Source organism: Coturnix japonica, chromosome 22 (genome assembly GCF_054131305.1).
Source record: "Coturnix japonica strain WE chromosome 22, WE-NBRP24, whole genome shotgun sequence".
NCBI lineage: Eukaryota > Metazoa > Chordata > Aves > Galliformes > Phasianidae > Coturnix > Coturnix japonica.
Genome location: NC_140684.1, coordinates 7,921,319 through 7,941,613, shown reverse-complemented (window position 1 = coordinate 7,941,613; position 20,295 = coordinate 7,921,319). Strand labels below are relative to the sequence as shown.

The following is a 20,295-nucleotide window of genomic DNA, read 5'->3' as shown; positions in this document are numbered from 1 at the left end:
TTATGATAGCAAAGCCAAGCCAATAGAGTTGGTAAACTAAAAACCTGACCTCTGTCTCTGTACAATTTCCTCCCATTGCTTGCATGCTTTGTGGCTTTCCAGCATGCATCCCTGCTTCCTCTATCTTGAACTGAGTTGTGAAATACCTCCAGATAATTTATATGGCCTGATTGTCCAGGCAAGTCTTTAATTAAAATACTTACGCACAGGCATCAAACGTGTAGCTTTATCTTTTGAAATATAGCACGTCTGGTTTGTACGAATTGGGCTGTTCATATTTCATGTGTTCTCTTCTCAAAACTAGTCCCTGTGATAAATTGAAGGAATTATGTTTTTGTTGGCTGTCTTTGTTACCTCCATCACTGCATTTCCAATTTATCAACATAGTTTTGAGAAATTGTTAGAATATGTTGCACTCGTAAGCACCACGGGGAGAAAAAATATCCATTTATTACTGCTATTGTGTTTGATTATATTACGCATATCCAAAGGACTATAAATGAAATGTCATATTTAATTCTCCCCTTACGGTAGACAACATCACCCTTTCTTCTCTCCTTCCAAAAACAGCTCGGAAATTAATTCTTCATTTTCATTTTAAGTCAGTCATATAGAATAGGAGCAAATAGACATTAGGGACAGGGCAGGAGTAATGGAAGCCTGGAGATCCGAGCTCTATTTCTAGCTCTGCCTTTTGCTCTTTACAGCCATCAGCAAAGTCATTTGACCTCCAGCCTCTCGGTTGGTGAAATAGGAATAGAATTAGCTTCTTACAGATGTCTCTAATGATTTGCCAGACTGTGGAGGTGGGTACTGTGGGGAAAAGGGCAGGTGTTCATCCAGGGAGACAGACCCAGCTATTTTCTTAATATCTTGCTGGGGTCTCCTTGCAGCTATGGCATCTTGCAGGGATTGTGCTTCCCCTTTGATAGATAGAGGTCTCTGCCTTTACTGAGCCCCATACGGACACCCTGAAGACACCCAGCAAGGTTTGCTTTCAGTGGTGAATCAAGACTGCCTGTGAATGGCTGTACAGTCGAGGTGCAGGGTGGGTGCTGTGAACTTGCAAAATCTGAAGGGAAAAGCCTTAGAAACACAGTTTTGTGCTCTCAGAAATGAAATCCCTCCATGTGGGTTGGGTTCAGATGAGCTGGCAGTGCAGTTAGTGGGCACAAAGAGCCTGGGTTCCTGCAGAGCTGCTTGCTGTGGGTGCTCTGAAGGACCAGCTACTGTCCATCATCAGACATGGGGTGTTCAGGGGTACTGAACTAAAACTCAGTTGATGCACAAAGAAGGGAGAGAGTTCCTGCTGGCTCCCACCTGGGGACGCTGCCTTAGTGAGGCACCCACATCCTTTCAGAAGCGTGTCTGGAGCTAAATGAGCAGTTTCCTGAGCTCTGTGCTGTCTGGGTGCTTGGCAAGGTGGGGGTCTACCTGAGGTGCTGGCAAAGGGTGCTTATGTCTGATGCCTAAATGAGCAGGATGCCCAGACAGAAGCAGGGATTCGTTTTTCACTGGCTGCCTTGTGAACGAGGCATATCGGAGTATTTATTTCCTTCTTTACCTGTGTAAATGCTGTCACACAAACACAGCAGCAGGCACCAGCTTGGTTGCTTTGGGGTGCAGCGTGTTCTCCTAGAAGTAGCTCTCTCTACATCAGGGAAGCACGGGACCTTATGATCTTCGCTCGCGAGCCGAGCCGGGACACCCCGCAGGGTCTGCGGCGGGGTCTGCAGAGAGGCCTGGCAAGGGTTAACGCCGAAACCCCACGCCCCCTTTGACGGAATCGGGCCAACCTCGCCAAATTTGAAAAGGCATCCGGGGCTGAGAGTGCGCCCTGTGCGCCCCGAGCAGCCCCGGACCCCGCGCGGGCAGCAGCAGCCCCGGGGCTCTGCGATACGACGGAGCGGGGCGGCATCGGGGTCCCGTTAAGCGAGAGCAGAAAGGGGAGCGAGGGGGAAACCCCTCGTCGTGCAAAAATGCACTTCGCTCTTTTCTTGTCCTGGTGCTGCTGCCTGCACGGATGCGCGCTGGGGACCGGCTTCCTCTATCAATTCCCGGCATCGACCCTGCAGCACAACTACCCCGAGCAGAGCTCGGGCTCGCCGGGCAGCGGCTTCGCCAGTCGCCGGTGAGTAAAGAAGCGGGTCCGCCTCCTCCGGGAGCCGCCAGGGCTGCCCGCGTCCCTCCCCGCATCCCGACCTGGGCTGCCCCATCCATCACAACTCGTAACAGAGGCCGCCTACCTGTGGGAGCGGGGCACGGAGAGACTGCGGTGTGGGGCGGCCGAGCTCCGGAGGAAACCTGCAGCCCCTCCCCGTGTCCGTGCTGCGGGGAGGGGACGGCGCTGCGAAACCTCCTGACCCGGGGGATGCCGGCAGAGGGAACTGTTACAGCCCTGGGCTGCGGGGAAGTCTCGTTCAGCTCAACAAAGGAAGAACCTTAATTGCGGATCTCCCCTCAAGAGCTGCAGCTTTCGGATGGCTGTTTAAAACCCAAGCTCGTGCTCCCCTCCCTCCCCAACCGGCTTCTTGTAAACTTGATATAAATCAGTTTAGATTTACTGAACCGTACTGCTTCAATAGAGCAAACAATTGAGGCTTCTCCCCCTCCCCTGTGTTTTCTCTGGGTATTTCTCTAGAGGTGAAACAGCTGTTGAGATGAATGAGCCGCACTGTATAAAGCAGGAGAGTGGCTTAACCTGATTCCAGTTGTTCTTAAATTTCACTATTTTTTTTTTCCTCTTCCCTTCTGCAATTCCCTTAAATGGGAACTTGGGAATTTAACATTCAGAGCTCGTCCATCCTGTCTCTACCCCTTCCTCCTCCCCTTGCTAATAGCTGCTGTGCGGGGGGCTGAGCTCAGCTCTGACCATTTGGGTTTAGAGCTGTGATTTGCATCGGTGTGTCACGAGTGCAAGAACGGGCACTGGCCTCGTGCATGGTTCTCACATATGGTGCAGATTTCGTCTCCCGAGTGGGGGTGGTTTTGTTTGCTGGCCTGTCAAACAGGCCTCAGTCTGTAGGGGGTGTGATGTTAAAACTACAGTAACTGTCAAAGGGTTTGAAACGGCAGAAAATTATAGGAGAGTAATGGGATAAACCTATCCCAGCTGGATCTGTTCCAAGGTACCCCCTTTCCCCGAGCATGAGCTGCAATGAGAACCACATGTCATTTGTCTTACATATCTATTAGCCTGCAGATCTTTGTTCAGAGCTACCACGCTTACATGAGACCCTCCCCAACTCACAGTCTTACACAATTTTCCCATGCCTCAGTTGTTTGGACTGTCAGGAGAACATATCCATCTCCAAGTCTATAAAGTGTTGTATAAAACCATCTAAAGCTGATTTAAATAGTGATGTTGGGAAATCTTTTAGAAGCCTTTTTTTGTGTGTGTGTCTGGTGGAACTTTGTGAGAATATGATGTTCTAGTTTAAAGCTGGGGGGCATAATGAGTCGAAAGGAGGGGAAAAATCACTGCTGGGTGTTTTGAAACAAAAAAAATGAGTGTTTAGTCAAATATTGTACACTGAAGTGATTTTTTTGGGGGGTCTGAATTTGAGTGGTGGTTCCATCATTGGCAAATGTTAAACAGCTTCCTTATCTGCTGGGGAAATCTAGGTGGGAAGCATTGACCCCGCTGGGCAGCTGGACCTTTGGGGGCAGCCTCCTGCGGGGTGCAGCTTTGCATTGGGGTAGGTGAGCTTTTCTGGGTTCCATGTGGTGTTGGATGAAGGACGAGGCTTTATGCTCTGAAATTGATCTGCATGACCACCAGCAATGGCACTGTGGCCACTTTTGCTTCCTTTCCACTGAATACTTTGTCTGGTGGCTTCTGGTATCTCTCCTTGATGCCATCAGCCAAGGGTAAACAGGCTGGAGCCTTGAAAGTTACTGCTGCAGCTCTGAGTTTTGCTCTGTTGCAGCACGCGCTGATGTGATGCTCTGCAGCTGACATCTCTTGATACGAGACATCCTGTTCCTGCAGTTGTCTTTTTCAGCCCTTGATCAGCAAGGGAAGACATGGTTGAGCTGTCTGGGTGTCTGTTATATGTACATATTTCAATTGTGGAAAAAAAAATGTATTTCTCCAAGTGGGGGGAGGGGGGGAAAACCCAAATGGTGCTGGAATCCTCTGTCAGTGATGAGGAAAACCATTCCAAGCTCGATAGCTGCCTTAATCCCTGTTATCCAGGTTGCAGGCTGTCTCAGAGATGGGCTCCCAAAGCTCTGAGGGCTGCCAAAGGGGGGTGGTGGTTTGTTTGTTTGTTTTTGCTGGATAAGTGAAGGCCCTGGGTGGTGTGAAAAGCATTTGGGGCACGTGTGTGAAATCTGGAGGAGGAAACAGAAACCATCATTCACATCCTTCAAAGTGAAATGGTGGGAATGTTCTGATGTAAGTGTTTCTTGTTTGCTTCCTTACTTAAAATGAACATTCTGGGTTCTGGTTGGTTTAGTGGCAGATCTTGGTTATTAGTTAAGACGTTTGTAGTCTGTCTTTGCACATGCTTGATTTGCTGTGAAGTTCTGTAAGGGCTGCATGACTAATAATGTCTGAAACCCATGCAGCAGCGCTTATTGGCCTTATATATTGTAGCAGCCTTGATAAAGTGTTTGAAATACACATTAAATTAGGCAGCCTCTTAATAGGGCACTTGTATGGCTGGCTTTCAGGATCAGTTTTTAGGTGAATTTAGTCTAAGCAACTGCCTACATTATGCATAGTCCTACAACCACATGTTTGCTGGGAATGCAGTTGACTCTCCCCAGCCAGCCCTGTTTGAAGGACTGTGCTCAACTATGCTGCAGTGTAACGAACTGCAGCCTTGTAGGTGAGGCTTTAGTGCTTTCAGTTAATTGTGGGTCTCCTGACTTCAAGAATGAAGAGCTCCAGGAGGTCAGGAGGTCTTGAGCACATCACCAAACCCTGGAATTATCTATCCAGTGTTTGTCAGGACTCTGCAGCCATCTGATCTTCATCTGACTGGTGGGGGTCAGTGCTGTAGCTCTGCAGTGCAATTAAAACAGTGATGCTGATGGAATTTTAAAGACCTGGAAACACCGGAATGACTTTGAAATAGCAAACATGATTGAAGTTACTGCAGTAAGTTGTATTCATTTAGGGAATCTCCTACTGTCCTGCCTTTCCAGCTGCTTGTGTGAATCATTTCCTCTCATCTATGCTTCTTTTTCCAGTTCTAGGAAGGAAAAGGCAGCAGAGAGGCAAAGCAATGGGTGGCAGTGAACTTGTGTTGCCCTTGGATAAATTAACAAATGTGTCTCTTTCAATAACCCTTATTTGTTCATTTTCTCAAAGCTGAGCTTGTTAGTGCACTGAAATCCTGGCTGAAACATGTCAGGTTAGAAGCCTAACAGCTTTGCTTAGGGTGAGTCATTCTTGACACTTGGATTGTAGCTTGTATCTTTGTTTTATCTTATTGGGCTGTGCCTTGATAAGAGGGGAAAATGAAGAAAGCATCAAGCTGGGTTGTCTGGGTCTGTTTTCTCATGTATATGTGTATGCTTTTGTGGGGAACTGTTCTTGATCTGCAGCTGGGCGAGGCTCTTGCTTCTTTGTTTCTTAATTGAATGCTTGATAAAGAGGTTAAAAAGAAGAAGCTGACAGAGTACCACATGAAGACACTATAGAGCGTAGACTAAGGGTTTTAATGAAAGATGCTTTCATCAGAGAACAGTTTTAGAGGCCAACCTTGAAGAAGTGAGAAGGGGAGAGCAGCAAGTGTATGATTGTAGAACCTGAATGCGAAGCGTCTGCTCTGGGTGAGAAACTGCAGTAAGATGCTCCTGACCTTCTGTGTGTTGGATGTAAGGGTGCTTTAACACTAAGAAAAGGAAACAGTATAGGTGTTAAATGATCTAGATCTCCCTCTTGCCCTGTTGTGAAGATCTTGTGAGATGGAGCTGTTTAGTTATGGCACCACACAAAAGCTTCTCTTTTGTTCTTGGCTTGTCTTTGCCTGGGGTCAGTCTCCATCTGCTCTTCCCCCACAGGACTGTGCTTATTTAGCCCTTCAAAAGAGTGGTGCTGGGAGCTCTCAGCTTGGTTCAAAACGCTTCTTCTCATCACGAAAAGGCTTGGGGCAGATGGGCTGCTGAGGCCATTGGGATGACATAACGTCTCTGTATTGAGCCTCCCATTGGCCTGGTACTGCAGTTCTTGGTGGGGTGTGGTAGCCCTGAACGGAAGGGCAGACATTTCTCTTTGCTGTGTGTTGCTCGGCCCTTATTAAACTCAGATGTTCCTAACCCCTTCCTCCGGGCTCTCATTATTGCTGTAAACACAGTAGAGCACAGGGAGCATTTTAAAATCCTCATTCAAGGCAGCAATGGGTGACAGCTCTACCAGCAGCTCTTCAGTGCGTGTCTGTGTGTAAAGAGGTTTGGCATAAATCGACCCTTCCAACCAAGGGAAATGCTGCTCATTTTCTCTATAGAAAAAGCCTTTTTATCTGATGCCACTTTTCTTCCTCTTGCCTCAGGTTGCTCCACTCTCCAGCTCTTTTCTTGCCTGATTTCTCTCCTACTTCTTCAGTACTGGTCTGGTTTTTGCCACTCTGCTTATTGTGGGCTGTCTGGCTTCTCATCTCATCGCTGTTGTCTTCTGCAAGCTTTGAGTTGCTCATATCTTCAAGTGGCAGCAAAATGGGTACCAGCTAAAGTGTGATTTCTGTCACTGTGCTAAGATGACCAAAGGGGCTCTTGTGGAAGAAAATGCCTGTATCTGATGTTGGCAGCTCTGTATCTCAATGAGACCCATTCTAGATTTACTACGTGGCTCTCTAAGTCGCAGTTCATGCAGTGCAAGCTGTCATTTGCTCCCTGTGTAGGGGCTTTCTGGGAGTTACCAAAGAAGAAAAGCTCTCTCAGTACCCTCCATCCCCGAGAAAGCACTGATTGATGTAATTAATGGTCACTGCAGCTTTGAGGTAAACTTACGCTGCTTTTAATGAACTTAAAGCTAAAATAGCAGCAGTCCTGAGAACTGAGCTGTCAGCTTGTGTCTGTCATTGGCACTAGCAGCACAGGACAGGGAAAATCTGATACATATAAGCTTCCATGTTTCAACAGGGCAAACCTCACTAACCTAAACAGTAAAGGGGGGGCTGCATTCCTTGCTATGCCTAATCTCTGTATTTTGTTAAACACGCATTCCTGCCAGAACATAACTGGGCAGAACAATAGTGACCAGCTGGGCAAGTGACCCGAGCTTTTCTGGTCAGCAGAGGAATTCGGCATCTGAGGAGTCCAGATTCTCATGTGCAGCTTAAAATGATCTGGATTTAGTTGCTTTTAATTATCAGCTGGCTGATTCATAAGGCTTTGTTTTCAACCCTGTTTCCCAAGGAAAGAAGCATTGCCTTTAATGCTCAGTGTATTCTATAGCAGAGCAAAGTTTGGGAACTGAGGCTTGTACATTTTTTCTTTCTGACTTTTTTTTTTCTTTCCCCCAAATAAAGTGGAAATAGTAATATTTCCCTTCATGTTACGGAAGGCTCTGGGGAGTGCTTGATGAGGGTGTGGTTAGATCTTAGATGGAAAGCTGCAAAACCCAATGTATTGTATATGAATATACACAGGAGCTTATAATAAATCCTATAAATGACAATACTTGGCACTTCTGTATGCTCCCACTCTTACAGAAAGGAGGTCATTGTGCTCTTTCTTGAACGTACCTCTCTGAGCCCTCATGACTGTAATTAGTCTTTGGAAGTTGGTCTTTACCTGAGTCCTACAGAGGAGGTTTAGTTCAGTGGGCAGGCTGGGAACGGAGGGTAGGAGCAGGGCTGGTGGCACAGGATGTGCTGCTTCCTTACCCTTTCTGCTGCAAGAGGCTTGCTGCTGCTACCTAGCAGGACCCAGCCTTCAAACAGCTGGGCTGTGATGCTACACGGGAACAGAAAGCTTACAGTGTCTTATGTGAGAGCAAAAGAAGCGAATTGGGTCTACAGGATATTACAGCACTTGGCTTAACGCTGCTGAAAATCAGCATAACCTGCAGCAAAATATATAGCCTCCCTGCAGTGTATTTCAGGGTACGGTGCTGAGCCAAATGGTTTGAGCTATCGCACGGTAAAATGCTGTCTCTTGGGCTGCTGTTACTGGAAGTCACTAATGTATATCACAAATGATAGAAAAATTTTGGATTGCAGAGTTGTAGGAATTAGACTGTGGGGCTATGGATAAGCTTTGAGAGCATGTTGCAAGCAGAAATAGTAAGAGTCTATTTTGCCAAGCACCAGAAAAATACTGGAGTCCTGATAGTGTAGTTAAAAGTCTGCTAAAACTCTTCTGAGACCTCTGCAATGAAAGCTATTGGAATCTTGTTGCAAGGACTACAGCAACATGTTCATTTTCTTGGGTAATGTCCTTGGAAACACTCAGGTTCTCTAACTATGTCTGTCAGACACCGCCAAGTGGTTCATGGCATCTGAACTATAGAAGATTTCCAAAGCAGCTTCTAGAGTTCTGCTGAAATTAAACTTCCAGCTCCCAGGTACCCTTTGGAGGAGTCGCTCCCTGACCTTTTGGGAAGGTAAGGATGAAATTGTATCTGTCTTTACTGAGTGAGGAGAGGGCTGCTGAAGTGATGGGAGTTACTGCAACTTGGCTGAATGGAGCTAAAAACAGGAGGGGGTTGTATAAAACATTCCACCTTATGTCTCAGTTGACTCTTGGAGTCACTTTGTACTACCTGTGTGTAGGTTATGGACTTGTATTCAATGCATCCCTATGGCCTAAGAAGGCAAGGCTTGCTATGCAGGGCACTGCTGTGAGCTCTGATGTGTTTTTGTGCATGCTGTTATTTTTTCTACCCCAGAACAAATGCATTTGACCAGAACTGCACACAGCTGACAGGACCTGGGGCTCAGGTTGAAAAATTCAAGAGGCTTCTTTTATGAATGTATTGATTGCAAGAGGAAGTAGATCAATAGCTGTCGTATTGATTACATGTGTTGAGACCATCTCAGTCCAAATTCATCTTCCTGCTACAAGAAGTGTGACACAAATGTGTCATCCTTTGCTGAAATGCCATGTATATACATCACCCCAGGCTGCACTGAAAGATGAAAAAGAAAACCACTGTGTGTGTATGAGGGAGAAAAAGGACAAGCAAACTTTATTTGTGATGTGCAAAAGCTGCTTGCATGCAAGCTCTAGCATAGTAATAAGCTGTAGACTGTGCAGTCACTGTGCAGCTTTGTGTCTTTCAGGGTTTTTCTGCTCTGCCTATGATAAGTAAAGCAACAGAGCGTTCTTCTAAGTGATGAACAAAAAGGTGACAATGCAGAAGTAACTCACACATCAGTGAAATTCAGGTCACAGCTTTTGTTTTAGTAGAAGTAGATTCCACGCTCTTCTCTGTGTCACTCCTCACCCCCGACTGTCTACCTCTGGAGAAATCTGTGTGAATGGGAAGGGATGGGAGGGAAAAGGTCAACAGTCTTCAAGGCCATTGTCTGGAGTCTGCCCCGAGCTTTGGCAAGTAGTGCAGAATGGGATGGGTGTATCCAGTGTCAGTTGCTGCCTCTCAGTACACATACAGCAATGCTCTCCCCCCGCAATAGCTCTGAGCACATCCAATCCCAATGCCATGAGTGTCGGCGAAGCCTTTGCTTCAGAGCATTGGTTGTTTGTGTGTTCACTCCTTGCCAAAGCTGTGCCTGAAAGTACACCAGAGGCTTTTACTGCCTTGGAGAAGATGGCGAGGTTGCCCTGTGCTTTTGCATTGGCAGGTAACTTTAAACTTCATAGCAGCAAACCCTATGATCCCCCATCTAACAGAACTCGCCATCCTTGCAGTTCTCCACAGAACAGGGCAGGAATGTTTTCTGGACATCTTCCTGTACCTCTCCCTCAGACCCCCTGCTGTCACCTCGCTCTGGCTCGGTGCTCCTTCTCCCCGTCCCATTTCCCATGTGTGCACTTAAACACGTGTCCATGTTTAAGGCGCTGTTATCATTCTTAAGGAATCTACTGTGCGTGCACAGGCGATGGGATTTTTTTTTCGGCTGTTATTACTTGGCCAAATGAAGCCCATTTTCCACCTGGATACCGAAATGTAGATCTCCTCCCTTGAGACCATCTCCCTTCCAAATAGAGGCTTCCAAAGTGCTGAGGCACTGAAGTGATTTCTTCAATTGCTCAAGAATTTTTTAATAATAAGGGAAGGTGTTAGCGTGAGGGTGGATTTTTTTTGTTAAAGGTTTGTTCCTAATGAGCAAAATGTATTGTAGAAAACAATATAGAGATGTGGAGACTTCAAAAAACAACCTGAGAACTTTGGTATGTTAAAGGTAGAAGATGGTTTTAAATTGAAGATATGTTATTAGAGCCTTTTAGGAATCTTCATGCAGTCTATAGACACTTAAGTGCAGTGGGCTGCCTTGTAATTTAAACACATGCCATCTGGCTAAGACTGAGTTTAAACACCGATGAGGCAATGCTGAGTGCCTGCTAGTAGGGGTTTGGGACTACTGTGTGCAGAAGAGCTGACCTACAGCAAATGCAATGCAGTTACATTTTATGGCGTTGGATCAATGAGGTTGGCCAAATGAAAGAGTGGGAGTTGGAGAAAGGCGACCAGAAGTCTGCTGCTGTGGAACAGCAATGCCATACATCTGTAAGTACCACATCTGCACTGTGGTACTTCTGTTCAGGGCATGGTGTGAGGTTTCCAGTTTGCACGGAGGAAGTGTTTGTGCTGGGAGGTGTTCTAGGGCAACTTGATGCTGTTTTTAGATGGGCACTGAGGGGTGAACAGCTTGAGAAGGAAGCAAGGAAGGGAAAGATAGGGTCACTGAACCCCCTCTTGGGCTCTGCAACTGGGAGCTCATTGGAGGCATCAATTGCTCACTGCTTCTGGTCTCTCTCCCGGCATGCACTGGAATAAAAATGAGCTGTTGTAAAGGGCAAACTCAGCTCTGATCGCACAGCAGATCTCAGTTTTGATGTTCCTACTTCCCTACACATGAAACTCCCATGGGTGTGACTGGAACAATAGGGTGATTTTCCAAATGATTTTTTATTGTAGTAACGCCCAGGACAGCCTTGTGCCAGACGTGGATGACAAAGTTATTTTCAATTTAAATAGCAAATACGCAGGCTTTGGGTTTTGTTTTTCAGAATGATTAACACTTTGAATGCTCAACCAGAGAGGTTTGGCAAAGCTTTGTTCCAGTGCAGTTGTGGCTTCAGGTGGCTCAGATTGAGGGTCCCTTAGCTGAGCAAGTGGAAGACAGCTTGTGTCATTACCCTCTACTGCAACTGGCTATTGAGAATAACCTGGTGTATCAGCAGAGCAGCTACTGGAGAAATGTGTTCTGTTCTTGGAGTACAGGTGTGTTTGCAGGGTTTAGGGCTGGTGTTGTTTCTTTAGCTGTTTCAGTGTGGATGCAAGGGCTCTTTGTATGGCAATCACTTGAAACAAAAGTGATGGGAAATAAAGCTGAGCCTGAATGCTTACTGTGACTTAATGCTGATCTGAAAGAGGTCCTCTTGGTTCATTAAATCTAGTTCCCCACAGTGATGGGTAATCATGCAATAGGCAGCTAGTTTTGGAAGGCCAGCTGTATAGTCCCTTTATGTTCATGAAGTGCTCTGCAAGACTTGGATTGGATGAAATGATTGCACTGCAGAGCAGGAAAAGGGAAGGAGAGATAGCAGGTGGAGGAAGTGCTGCTGGAAAGGCTTGGGGATCTGTTTACCTGACATAGTTGCCTCCTTCCATGTGTGTTTTATTTATAGCTCTCAGAAGGGTGTACCTGCAATAACAGTCATATCTCCACTGTTCAGAGTAGGGAAAAACCTGGAACATGTACTTTAGATAGACAGATTAACGTCATGCAATTAATACAAAGCCAAGTCTTGTTCTGGCCACCCTAATGTTTTTCCCCTTTGATACACTCAGCACTCCCCTTTTGACTTTGCCTTTTGTTCGGGTTGTAATTTGTGGGTTCTGGTGCCTGTATAATGTTAATGAAAAACACTGCCTCATCTGGGCAGAGTCCTTGTGTTCCTGTCATGCATGTGGCTTTCATTGCTGCTGGTAAGTGCTGTGAGTTTGGCAGCAGAAGGCTGAATTGGAGGGACGAAGATGTGCTGCTGCCTGCATGGAGCTGCATAAGTGGGGAGAAAAGAAGTTTGGGAACACATCTGTTTCAATCCATGTGGACTGGCCTCCTGCATCAGGATACAGGCTCTGTATAGCTGATTTCCATGTGAAGGAGATGCTGAAAACCAGCTATTTCAGCCCATAAATGCAAGAGGTTGATTTGGCCATTTTGGTGGATGTAAATTGAACAAAATGTTGCTTTGTTATTATCTAATATAGCGAGGGGACTCTGACAGCTCTGGGTAGCAGCTTTATGGATGGTGAAGGAGGCTATGGTCACATCAGGAGCATTCTTGAAGTATCAAACACAGTCACAGGGTTGCTGATTCCCTGTGCTAGTTTCAGTTTCTCTCCATCTCCTGCTACTTCAAAGTCAGATCAGTTCTGAATGAACATATTGGTGCAAATATGGAGATACTGATCTTGATTTAAAAACCAGCTTTATAACCTAATGAAGATCAGAGCCACCATCAGTTCTAGGTTGGATATTCAGAGGCAAGCAAAAAGACAAATTGCAAATGTGTTCTTTGGAAACATCAGTGTGCTTCCAACAGATAGTTGGTGTTATACATCCTTGCTTTGTACTTTTCATCAGGGTCCTTGAGTTTTTGTCATTCAGCTCCTCCCTCTGAGGTTAAGCTTTCTAAGAATGAACTGAGCAGTGCTATGTACTGGAGGCAGGGGATCTGACTGCAACTGTTATCCAGCTGTGCAAAAATGTTTAGAGTCAGGTTCTTCTTTTGAAAGACTGTTGCAAAGAGCTTTTATGTTGCAAAAATGACACCCTAGGTTGTAACTGTGCATGGTTTCCACGCTGCGTGGATATCAAATGCCAAATTCCATCGAGTCAGTCTAATTTAACAGGCAGATTCCACGGATGTTTCTGTACATTTCCTCTTCCCTCTCTTGGGAAGCATTGGAAACTGTCTTCTCATTGAGTGTGATAAGCCTGGGGGAGGAAGCAGCAAAAGAGTTTGGTGCAGAAATAATGCCTTAAGCCAGTAGCTTCAGTGCAGTATTGTTAGATATAAATGGAGGGATTCTGTGCTGGAGAAGTCCTTGAGACCTTCTACCCCTTATGAGTGTGTAGGCACAGAGGTGTGCGCACTGATTGCATTATCAGCCTTTGAGACTTGGCTTTATTTCCCATACTGCCTGCTTAACCTTCCTTGGGTCCTCACCTGCTATAATCTGTGCTTGTGTTGGTGCTGATGTAGGAGGTTGATTTGCTGTTATCAGTGATTCCAGTGCATGTAGTGGAGGAGAGAGAACTCCTGAACCCCTGCTTTGTTATGTGTGGTAGCTGGAAGGTCCTTTGTGAATGAGATGAGGGATTGGAAGAGAACAGTCTCGTGGCTGAGGATGATGAGTGCCATGGGGGAGTGGGACTCCCGGCCTATCACTGAAACAGCTGTACTGTACTGGTCAGCTATTCACTTCCCAGGCTTTTAATAACTCCATTAGGGAGAGGTTTTCCCTCAACTCCTGTAACTTCAATGGCTACAGAAGGTTGAGGCAAAATTTTTGAGCTGTTTCCTATGAACTGAAGTGAGTTCAGCCCCTGAGGTGATGCTATTTGGAAGGTCAACCATGCACACAACAAAGCAAGGAAAGCAAAGTTCAGTGTGCTTGGCTGTAGAACTGACTGAAGATTGAAACTATTGTGCAGGCTAAATTTTGCTTTTCTCCTAAGGTAAAGGATTCTCTGGGCCTGAGCTCCCTTCAGCAGCCTGACAAGCCTCTTGGTATGGGAGAACTTCAGCCTGTTACTGGCAACTGAGTATTTGAAGTGCAGTAAGCACAGAACATGTTGGTACGTAGGGAAGGAAGGCTTGTTCTATTGGGAGGTACCCATATAAACTGTCCAGGCTGACTCTGCTAAGCAAGAATTATTTTTCTAGCCTCTTTTTCAGACTCTTTCTTGGGGGCAGAGAGATTGGAGCTCCTTCCAATCTTTGTCTGACCGACACAGCAGAGTGGGGGATCTGGAACTTGTCTTATTCCCGTTCATGCCTCTGGCTCTATGCTGCTTCAAATGGCTGCTGCTGTCTGGCTTCAGAAACGCCAGCAATCGTCCAGTTTTACTCATTTCCTGAAACAAATGGACTGTTATAAAGATTTTTCTCCCTTTTTTTTGTAGCAGTCAGAGTAACTTCTATTAATGCCTGAAGTAGTCAGTAGGAATAAGGCATGCGTGAAGCCTCGATATTGACAACAAGATTACTGTGGCTTGTCATGTCTTCTGATTGCAGACCCCTTAAAACTTTGTAATGGAAGAGCAGGCTCTGCTTTGAAATGAAGCTTGCCATCATGTGCTTCCATGCAGCTTCTGCCACCCTGTCAGGTAGTCTTCTAAATTGCATAGCAGTGATGCACTGATCTGCAGTTCTAAATCGGCTCTGAACATCCTCATTTCGTGAAGACTGGTGCCCAGTGCTGAATTCTGCAGCTGGCTTTTCTCTGGTCAATGATCTGAATGACAGCCTCTGCTCCCTGAACCTACTTACATGGTGAGAGCTCAGAAATTTCTGAGAACAGGAGATGCTTAAACTCTGCTTGATTGTTATCTGAGCTTCCCAGCAGCGTGTGATGAGATTGTCTGTCTCCTTCTTAGCCAGATCACAGCAGCAAGGGGTAATCTGAGCACAGGCAACTGAACTAGCTGGTAAACTTGATCCTGATGGGAGCCAAATCACTTTGAGGGAGGTGTGCTTTTGTGAACAAGCAAGGAACAATGTGGTGAGGCAGAACTGGATGGCTCAGGAAGAGATGCCCAGGGAGAGCCTGGCAGGCCTTGAATCAGCGTTCTTGGCATGCACAGAGCAACTTCTGCTCCTGGCCTCGGTGGAGTACAGAAATAACTAACCCCTGCTAATGGTGGGCTGCAGCATGCAGCGTATAGATTGCTGTTCTGGCAAAGTGAGAGGATGCTGTACTATTTACAGAAAGAAAAGGGCATGGTTTGCTTTCATCAAGTCGGATTGGCAACTTTTTCCCAGCAAAAGTCAGCGACCTTCTGATTTTATTGAAATTCCTCTCTGTGATTGCAGGGAAACTGATAGCTCCAGTGAAAAATGTTATGAGAAAACTTGGGGAAATCTGTCTAGCTATCAAAACACTCCTACTGTTTTCTGTGCCCTAAATGTTGATCTCTGCTAAGTATAACACACAGTGTTTTATCCTTATGGAAACAAAAAGATAATTCAGTGCAGTTGTTTACACAGCACAAAGCTTTAGGGCAGATTGTAAGCATCAGAAATGCCAGCCTTGTTGAGAGACATCTGCAGTATTGACTGAGAGTGGGGAGGGTTGGTTTGTGCCCAAACACATTGAACAGGTGCTGATAAAGCAGTTGTGCATAGAAAGCTTTTGTTAATGCTTCCCCCCCCCCTCCCACTTCTGGAATACTTTGCTTTCTTCTTGGCTGTTTAAGGCTTGATGATTTGAGCTTTTTGCGGTATGTTTTCATCGGAAGCACTGAAAGCACATTACATCCTCATTTTCCTTAGCTCTACAGCAGTGCCAATGGCTTTGTTCAGTGTGATGTTGCTGAGTGCAGTGCAGTGTGCAGGTAGGGCTGCGGTGTGCTTGCAGCCATAAGGCCGTGGCTCTTGGGTGCTGCAGCCACGTCCTTCCTTCCAGTGAAAGCATCAGCCAAAAAAATAGAGGTCCTGTGTGTGGTAGCTGATGCATGCTGTAGGTCTGTCCTTACCAGGCACAGCAACAAGTCAGTTGTGTGTGTGGAGCTGAACTGTCGTCCCCCTGAAAGGAGTGATTAGGCAAGAATGCAGCTGCTTTGATTTTTCGAGTTGCATGCTCTTGATTAAACAGGCTGCTTGCTGTGTCCTGATCAGTTCAGCCTGGTGGTTTCTGACACGGTTCAGTTTGTGATCACTTGTCCAGTAGAATGAAGCCTCCTAACAACCGGTTGGCTTTTCTTTTACAACCCCCTTTGGAAGGCCCTTCAGGGACCAACAGGAGACCGAGCTTGAAGAAAAGCCAGTGACTTGGATTGAGGAAGAAGCAGATGTGGTTTTGGGGTTGGTGCTGTCAGCTAACTGTAGTGCAAATGGTTCTAAGAGTTTACAGTGGGTAAGGGCATCTCTTATCTATGCTTTGGGTGGTGGCCTCACCAAATGGTGCTGTGCAAATCCAGATGGCCTGAAGTGGGGAAGCTTGTGGTCTGGTGTTTTTCTGTTTGTGAAGTGGTTGCTCTAAGCTAATTCAGTTGTGTTAGTCAGGAGCACAGTTCTGAAATGTGAGTTTATGGCCCTTCTGGAGCTTGTAGTATTTAGCAGCTTAATAAGGAGCTGCGCCTTAAGCTTCTGCACCTTCCACAGTCTATTTTCTCTTCTTTAGGGTACTATGGTTAGGCTGCGGTTGGATCTGATGATCTTCGAGGTCTTTTCCAAGATGGGTAACTCTATGATTCTGCTTTAAGTTTGCAAGGGGAGAACTGTGCGTCCAAATAAGGCTTCTGCTGAGAGAGAGCAGGGTTCTGAAAGCTGCAGGGGTGTAGAACAAAGCTTCCTCCATAGTGTCTGCCTACAGAAGCAGGATGCAGCTCAAGCCTTCTGCACAAGTCCAGCTGCCATGGGACCCTCTCACCCTGCTATGAATGTTGGCCTTTCTTGTCCCCTTGGTGTCCAGGTACCTGAAGCCATGTGTTGCTGAGTCTGCAGAGAGTGGGAAACTCTCTTGTGTGTCTGGTAAAGCTCAGAATAGTAGTTTTCAGAGTAGCTTCAAATTTGCCTGTTGCTTTGTTGGCCAATTGTTCAACAGTAGCTGGTTGAATTTGTTCCTTTAGTTAGGCTGAAATGCCTACGGTAATGTCCTTGAATTGAACCTATACATTAAACATGGTGGGATCTCTGCTGGTATCAATGCTTGTATTCCCTCTGGAATGGCTCGTTGGCAGCCGTGATCAAGATGAGGGATCTTGGTCTCTAACACTGGAATGGAACTTTCTAAACCAGTAGCTCACAAGCTGTGATCTGCAGATCTTCAGGGGCCTGTGAACGTCTTCCAAGGATTAAATAGGCTGTGAGAGGAAGGCATCCATTTGGAAGCAGCTGGGGAGAGTGGAGCAACTGAGACTCTCCAAGCAGGGCAATGGAAGACCAATTCCATGAGGCACTGCAGGGTTTTGTGTTAAATGTGTTGGTGATGAGCTTGCATGAGATCCAACAGCCACAGCCCTAAATGAGCTGCTATTTGGATCATTTAGTTTGCTGCGTTGGAATATTCTCTTTGAATAAGCAGTAATGTATTCTCTGCCATCCTGGATGTATGCCATGAAAGTTCTAAACCTTTCTTGCTAGCATATGTGTGTAATATAAGGGGTCATTTATAATCTCTGTAAGCTGTGATATGGGGCCTTTCGTCACTTGGTCTGATTCCTGCTTGTGTTCTGGAGGCTGCTCTTGCAGACTTCTGGCTTGCACAGGGAAATCTGGGGGTGGGTCGCTGTCTGTCTTTTCCTTTGTAATCACTGTGCTATTATATATCTACAGTGAGGCCTGAGCTAATCCTAAATACATGTCATGATTAGCAGCACTCCTATCGTTATTCTCCCTTGCTCCTATGCTGTTGTAGAAGCCAAGCACCTGGAAGCTACATTTGTAGGGAAGTGATGCTGTTTATGGGAAGCAGAAAGTAAAGAAACGAGAGAAGTTTATTCATGTTGTACTCTAAATTTTGGGGTTTGACCATTTGTTTTCCCTCACGATCCCCACTGCTGCCTGTGGCTCTGTCACAAGGCTGGGATGAGGTCTGTCCAGTGAGGCTCGATTTGAAGGAGGGCTTTTCCAAGGCAACAGTGATTTGTTTGATCTGTGAAGGGATATTCGTGCCTGAGCAGTTCCTTCTGAGGACCAGGTAGAACAAAGGTTCAGGAGCTCAGACCGCAGCAGTGCTGGACTGTTTGGAACAGGAAATCTGCATGCATGCCGGCAGCAAGTGCTAAATGAAAGACCTGGCAGAGACAGCTTTGTTTTTCCTCCCAATAAAACTCTGTGATGGGCAAAGGCCAGAGGGGCACACGTATACAGGCTGCACAACAGTTAAAACACAGTGTGTGTAAATAAATGTTTGATTGATTTGGATTTTGCTGGCAAGCCAGATGAATGCTCTTAATGTGAGGAGAGGCCCATGAGTCCTCAACAACTATGCTGTGTTTTAAAATGCGGTAGCTGTGTTCTGAGCTTGTTATATCCATGCACCTCCTTGCTCTGGTGTGCAAAATGCTGCTCTGTTCTTCCAATTGGACCAGTTCCTTTTCTCGTGGCGTGTTCATAAGAAGTTTTGTTTCTTGTCACTTCAGGACATATGCTCCTGCTGTTGTCCTGTCAGATTCTGTATGTGTGTGACTTGTTTGGCCTGATGTGAAATACTTTTGTCCCGAGGCTTGTGCAAAATGCTTGTGCTGCCCCTCTGACAGCTGCAAGCTCTGTGCTAAAAACGTGGTTGAGTTAAATAGTATGAAGCAGTGGTTTCCCAGACCTTCTGGCTGCTGCTTCTCCTTGCATATGGCTGTTCCCATGGCATGGGAGGACCTTAACCAGCAGTACTCATTGGAGCACACACCCTGTGGTTAAGGCTCAGAGAGATGAAATGAGAGCCAGTTACACCATTGCTTGAAATAAAACCCCCAAACAACAAGAAGAACAAGAAATAATTAGAGTTAGCTCACTTCCAGTCTCTTCTTCCTCCTATTTTTGTCCCCTAAGGTTTGTGTGGAAGTTGTGCTGCACCTCAAGGATGTGGTGTCATTTTGTGACCCGAGGCTTTATTAATCTTATTTTTGGACTCATTGGAATGAAGTTTTGCCTGTTGTTTCCACGATGTTATTAGAGGCATTTGGATATGATGGGATTTGACCCAGAGGTGCAGGGTTTGTAACCTTAGTTCAGCAGTTATGTCTTTCTGTCTGTACTGGGGACAGTGTGGTGGCTTTAGCCACTTCTCACTCCTTAAATACTTGATGTAATCTCCGGGCCAGGGAGAAAAGGCATTTCTCTGGTTCATCTCAATGAATGTGAGAGAAGGAGCTTACAAAGACTTTGCAAGTCTGCAGAGAGCATTGCATATGAGGAATTGGGGGTGGGTTAACAGCACACAGGGCAGTCTCAGCAGGGGAAGCTGCATGTCTAAGCCTTGGTACTGCTGCTGGGAGTGATGGCACTGAGAGGAAGCTGCCATCCCCTGGTGCTCATGCATCAGGCTGGGGCCTGGGGAGCAGCCTGCTGGCCCTGCCTTGCCTGTTGTGGTCTGCAGTGCTCAGCTACTGGCATGCCTGCCTCCTATTCATGGAGATGGGAGTGGGCAGCCTCCCACAGAGATGGGAGGGGGATCCAAATGGAGGGGGGGGGATGGTTGCTGTACTGAGGGTGAGGATCAGGGCTCTTGTTAGTGCAGAGAATGCTTGCACAAGTGCCTTGTGTGTTTTGGACCCAGGAAGGTGCTTCTACCTCCTGTTGCTGACTCCAGGTCTGATCCTCAATCAATAAGAGGCTCTCAAATCTGCTGCCTCAGTGAAGTTACAGAAGCAAAAACGTGAGCCAAAATTTGGCAAGTATGAGTGATGTTTGCAAGGGGGAAATACAAGCACCCTACTTTTCCTTGCCCTCTCAAGCACAGCATTTGAACCCAAAAATGCCTTTCTATGAGAAGGTAAACAGTATCTATGTGTACTGACTCCAGGGCTGGCACTGCAGTTGCTGCCTTCTCATACACCATGTGGTGAACAGTTCTTCTGTTTTCTTCCTTTAGGAGACAGCAAAATACTTTGGTCCATCCCTCCCCTTTATTTTGTGTTGCCCATTTTTAGACTGTAACCTCTCCAGGGTGGCTGTATGACTTGTTTGCTGTCAGCAGGGCTCAAACTCCACCAAACAGCAGAATTCTCCAACTCCGATGTTTTTCAGCATGCTGGGCGTCTGGGGAGTGATCCCATAATGAGCAGGATGAAATTAAGGCCAATACAATGGGAGCTGGCTATCGGGAGATTTGGAAGACCTTTTTTCTTGTTTTTTTTTTTCTTTCCCCTCTAAAATCCCATTGTTTATGATAAATTATAGAGCTAATTATGTACTGGCCTCTGAGGACGAAGCAAGAGGCATTACTGGGTCTCTTGTGGTTCAGGTTGGCAGAAGTGGGGA

The 20,295-nt window shown here is 46.3% G+C and overlaps 1 protein-coding gene across 16 annotated transcripts in view; it reads left to right on the top strand.

The window, feature by feature from the left end:
* The first annotated feature begins 1,837 nt into the window (after positions 1 to 1,837).
* Positions 1,838 to 20,295, top strand: part of COL26A1 (collagen type XXVI alpha 1 chain) — a 127,421-nt gene continuing 108,963 nt past the window's right edge. For all 16 annotated transcript variants that reach the window (XM_085521715.1, XM_085521713.1, XM_085521710.1 and 13 more), the window contains exon 1: positions 1,838 to 2,131. In XM_085521715.1, coding sequence (XP_085377841.1) covers positions 1,980 to 2,131 — 152 coding nt within the window. In that variant the 5' untranslated portion in view covers positions 1,838 to 1,979. The remainder of the gene's footprint in view (positions 2,132 to 20,295) is intronic.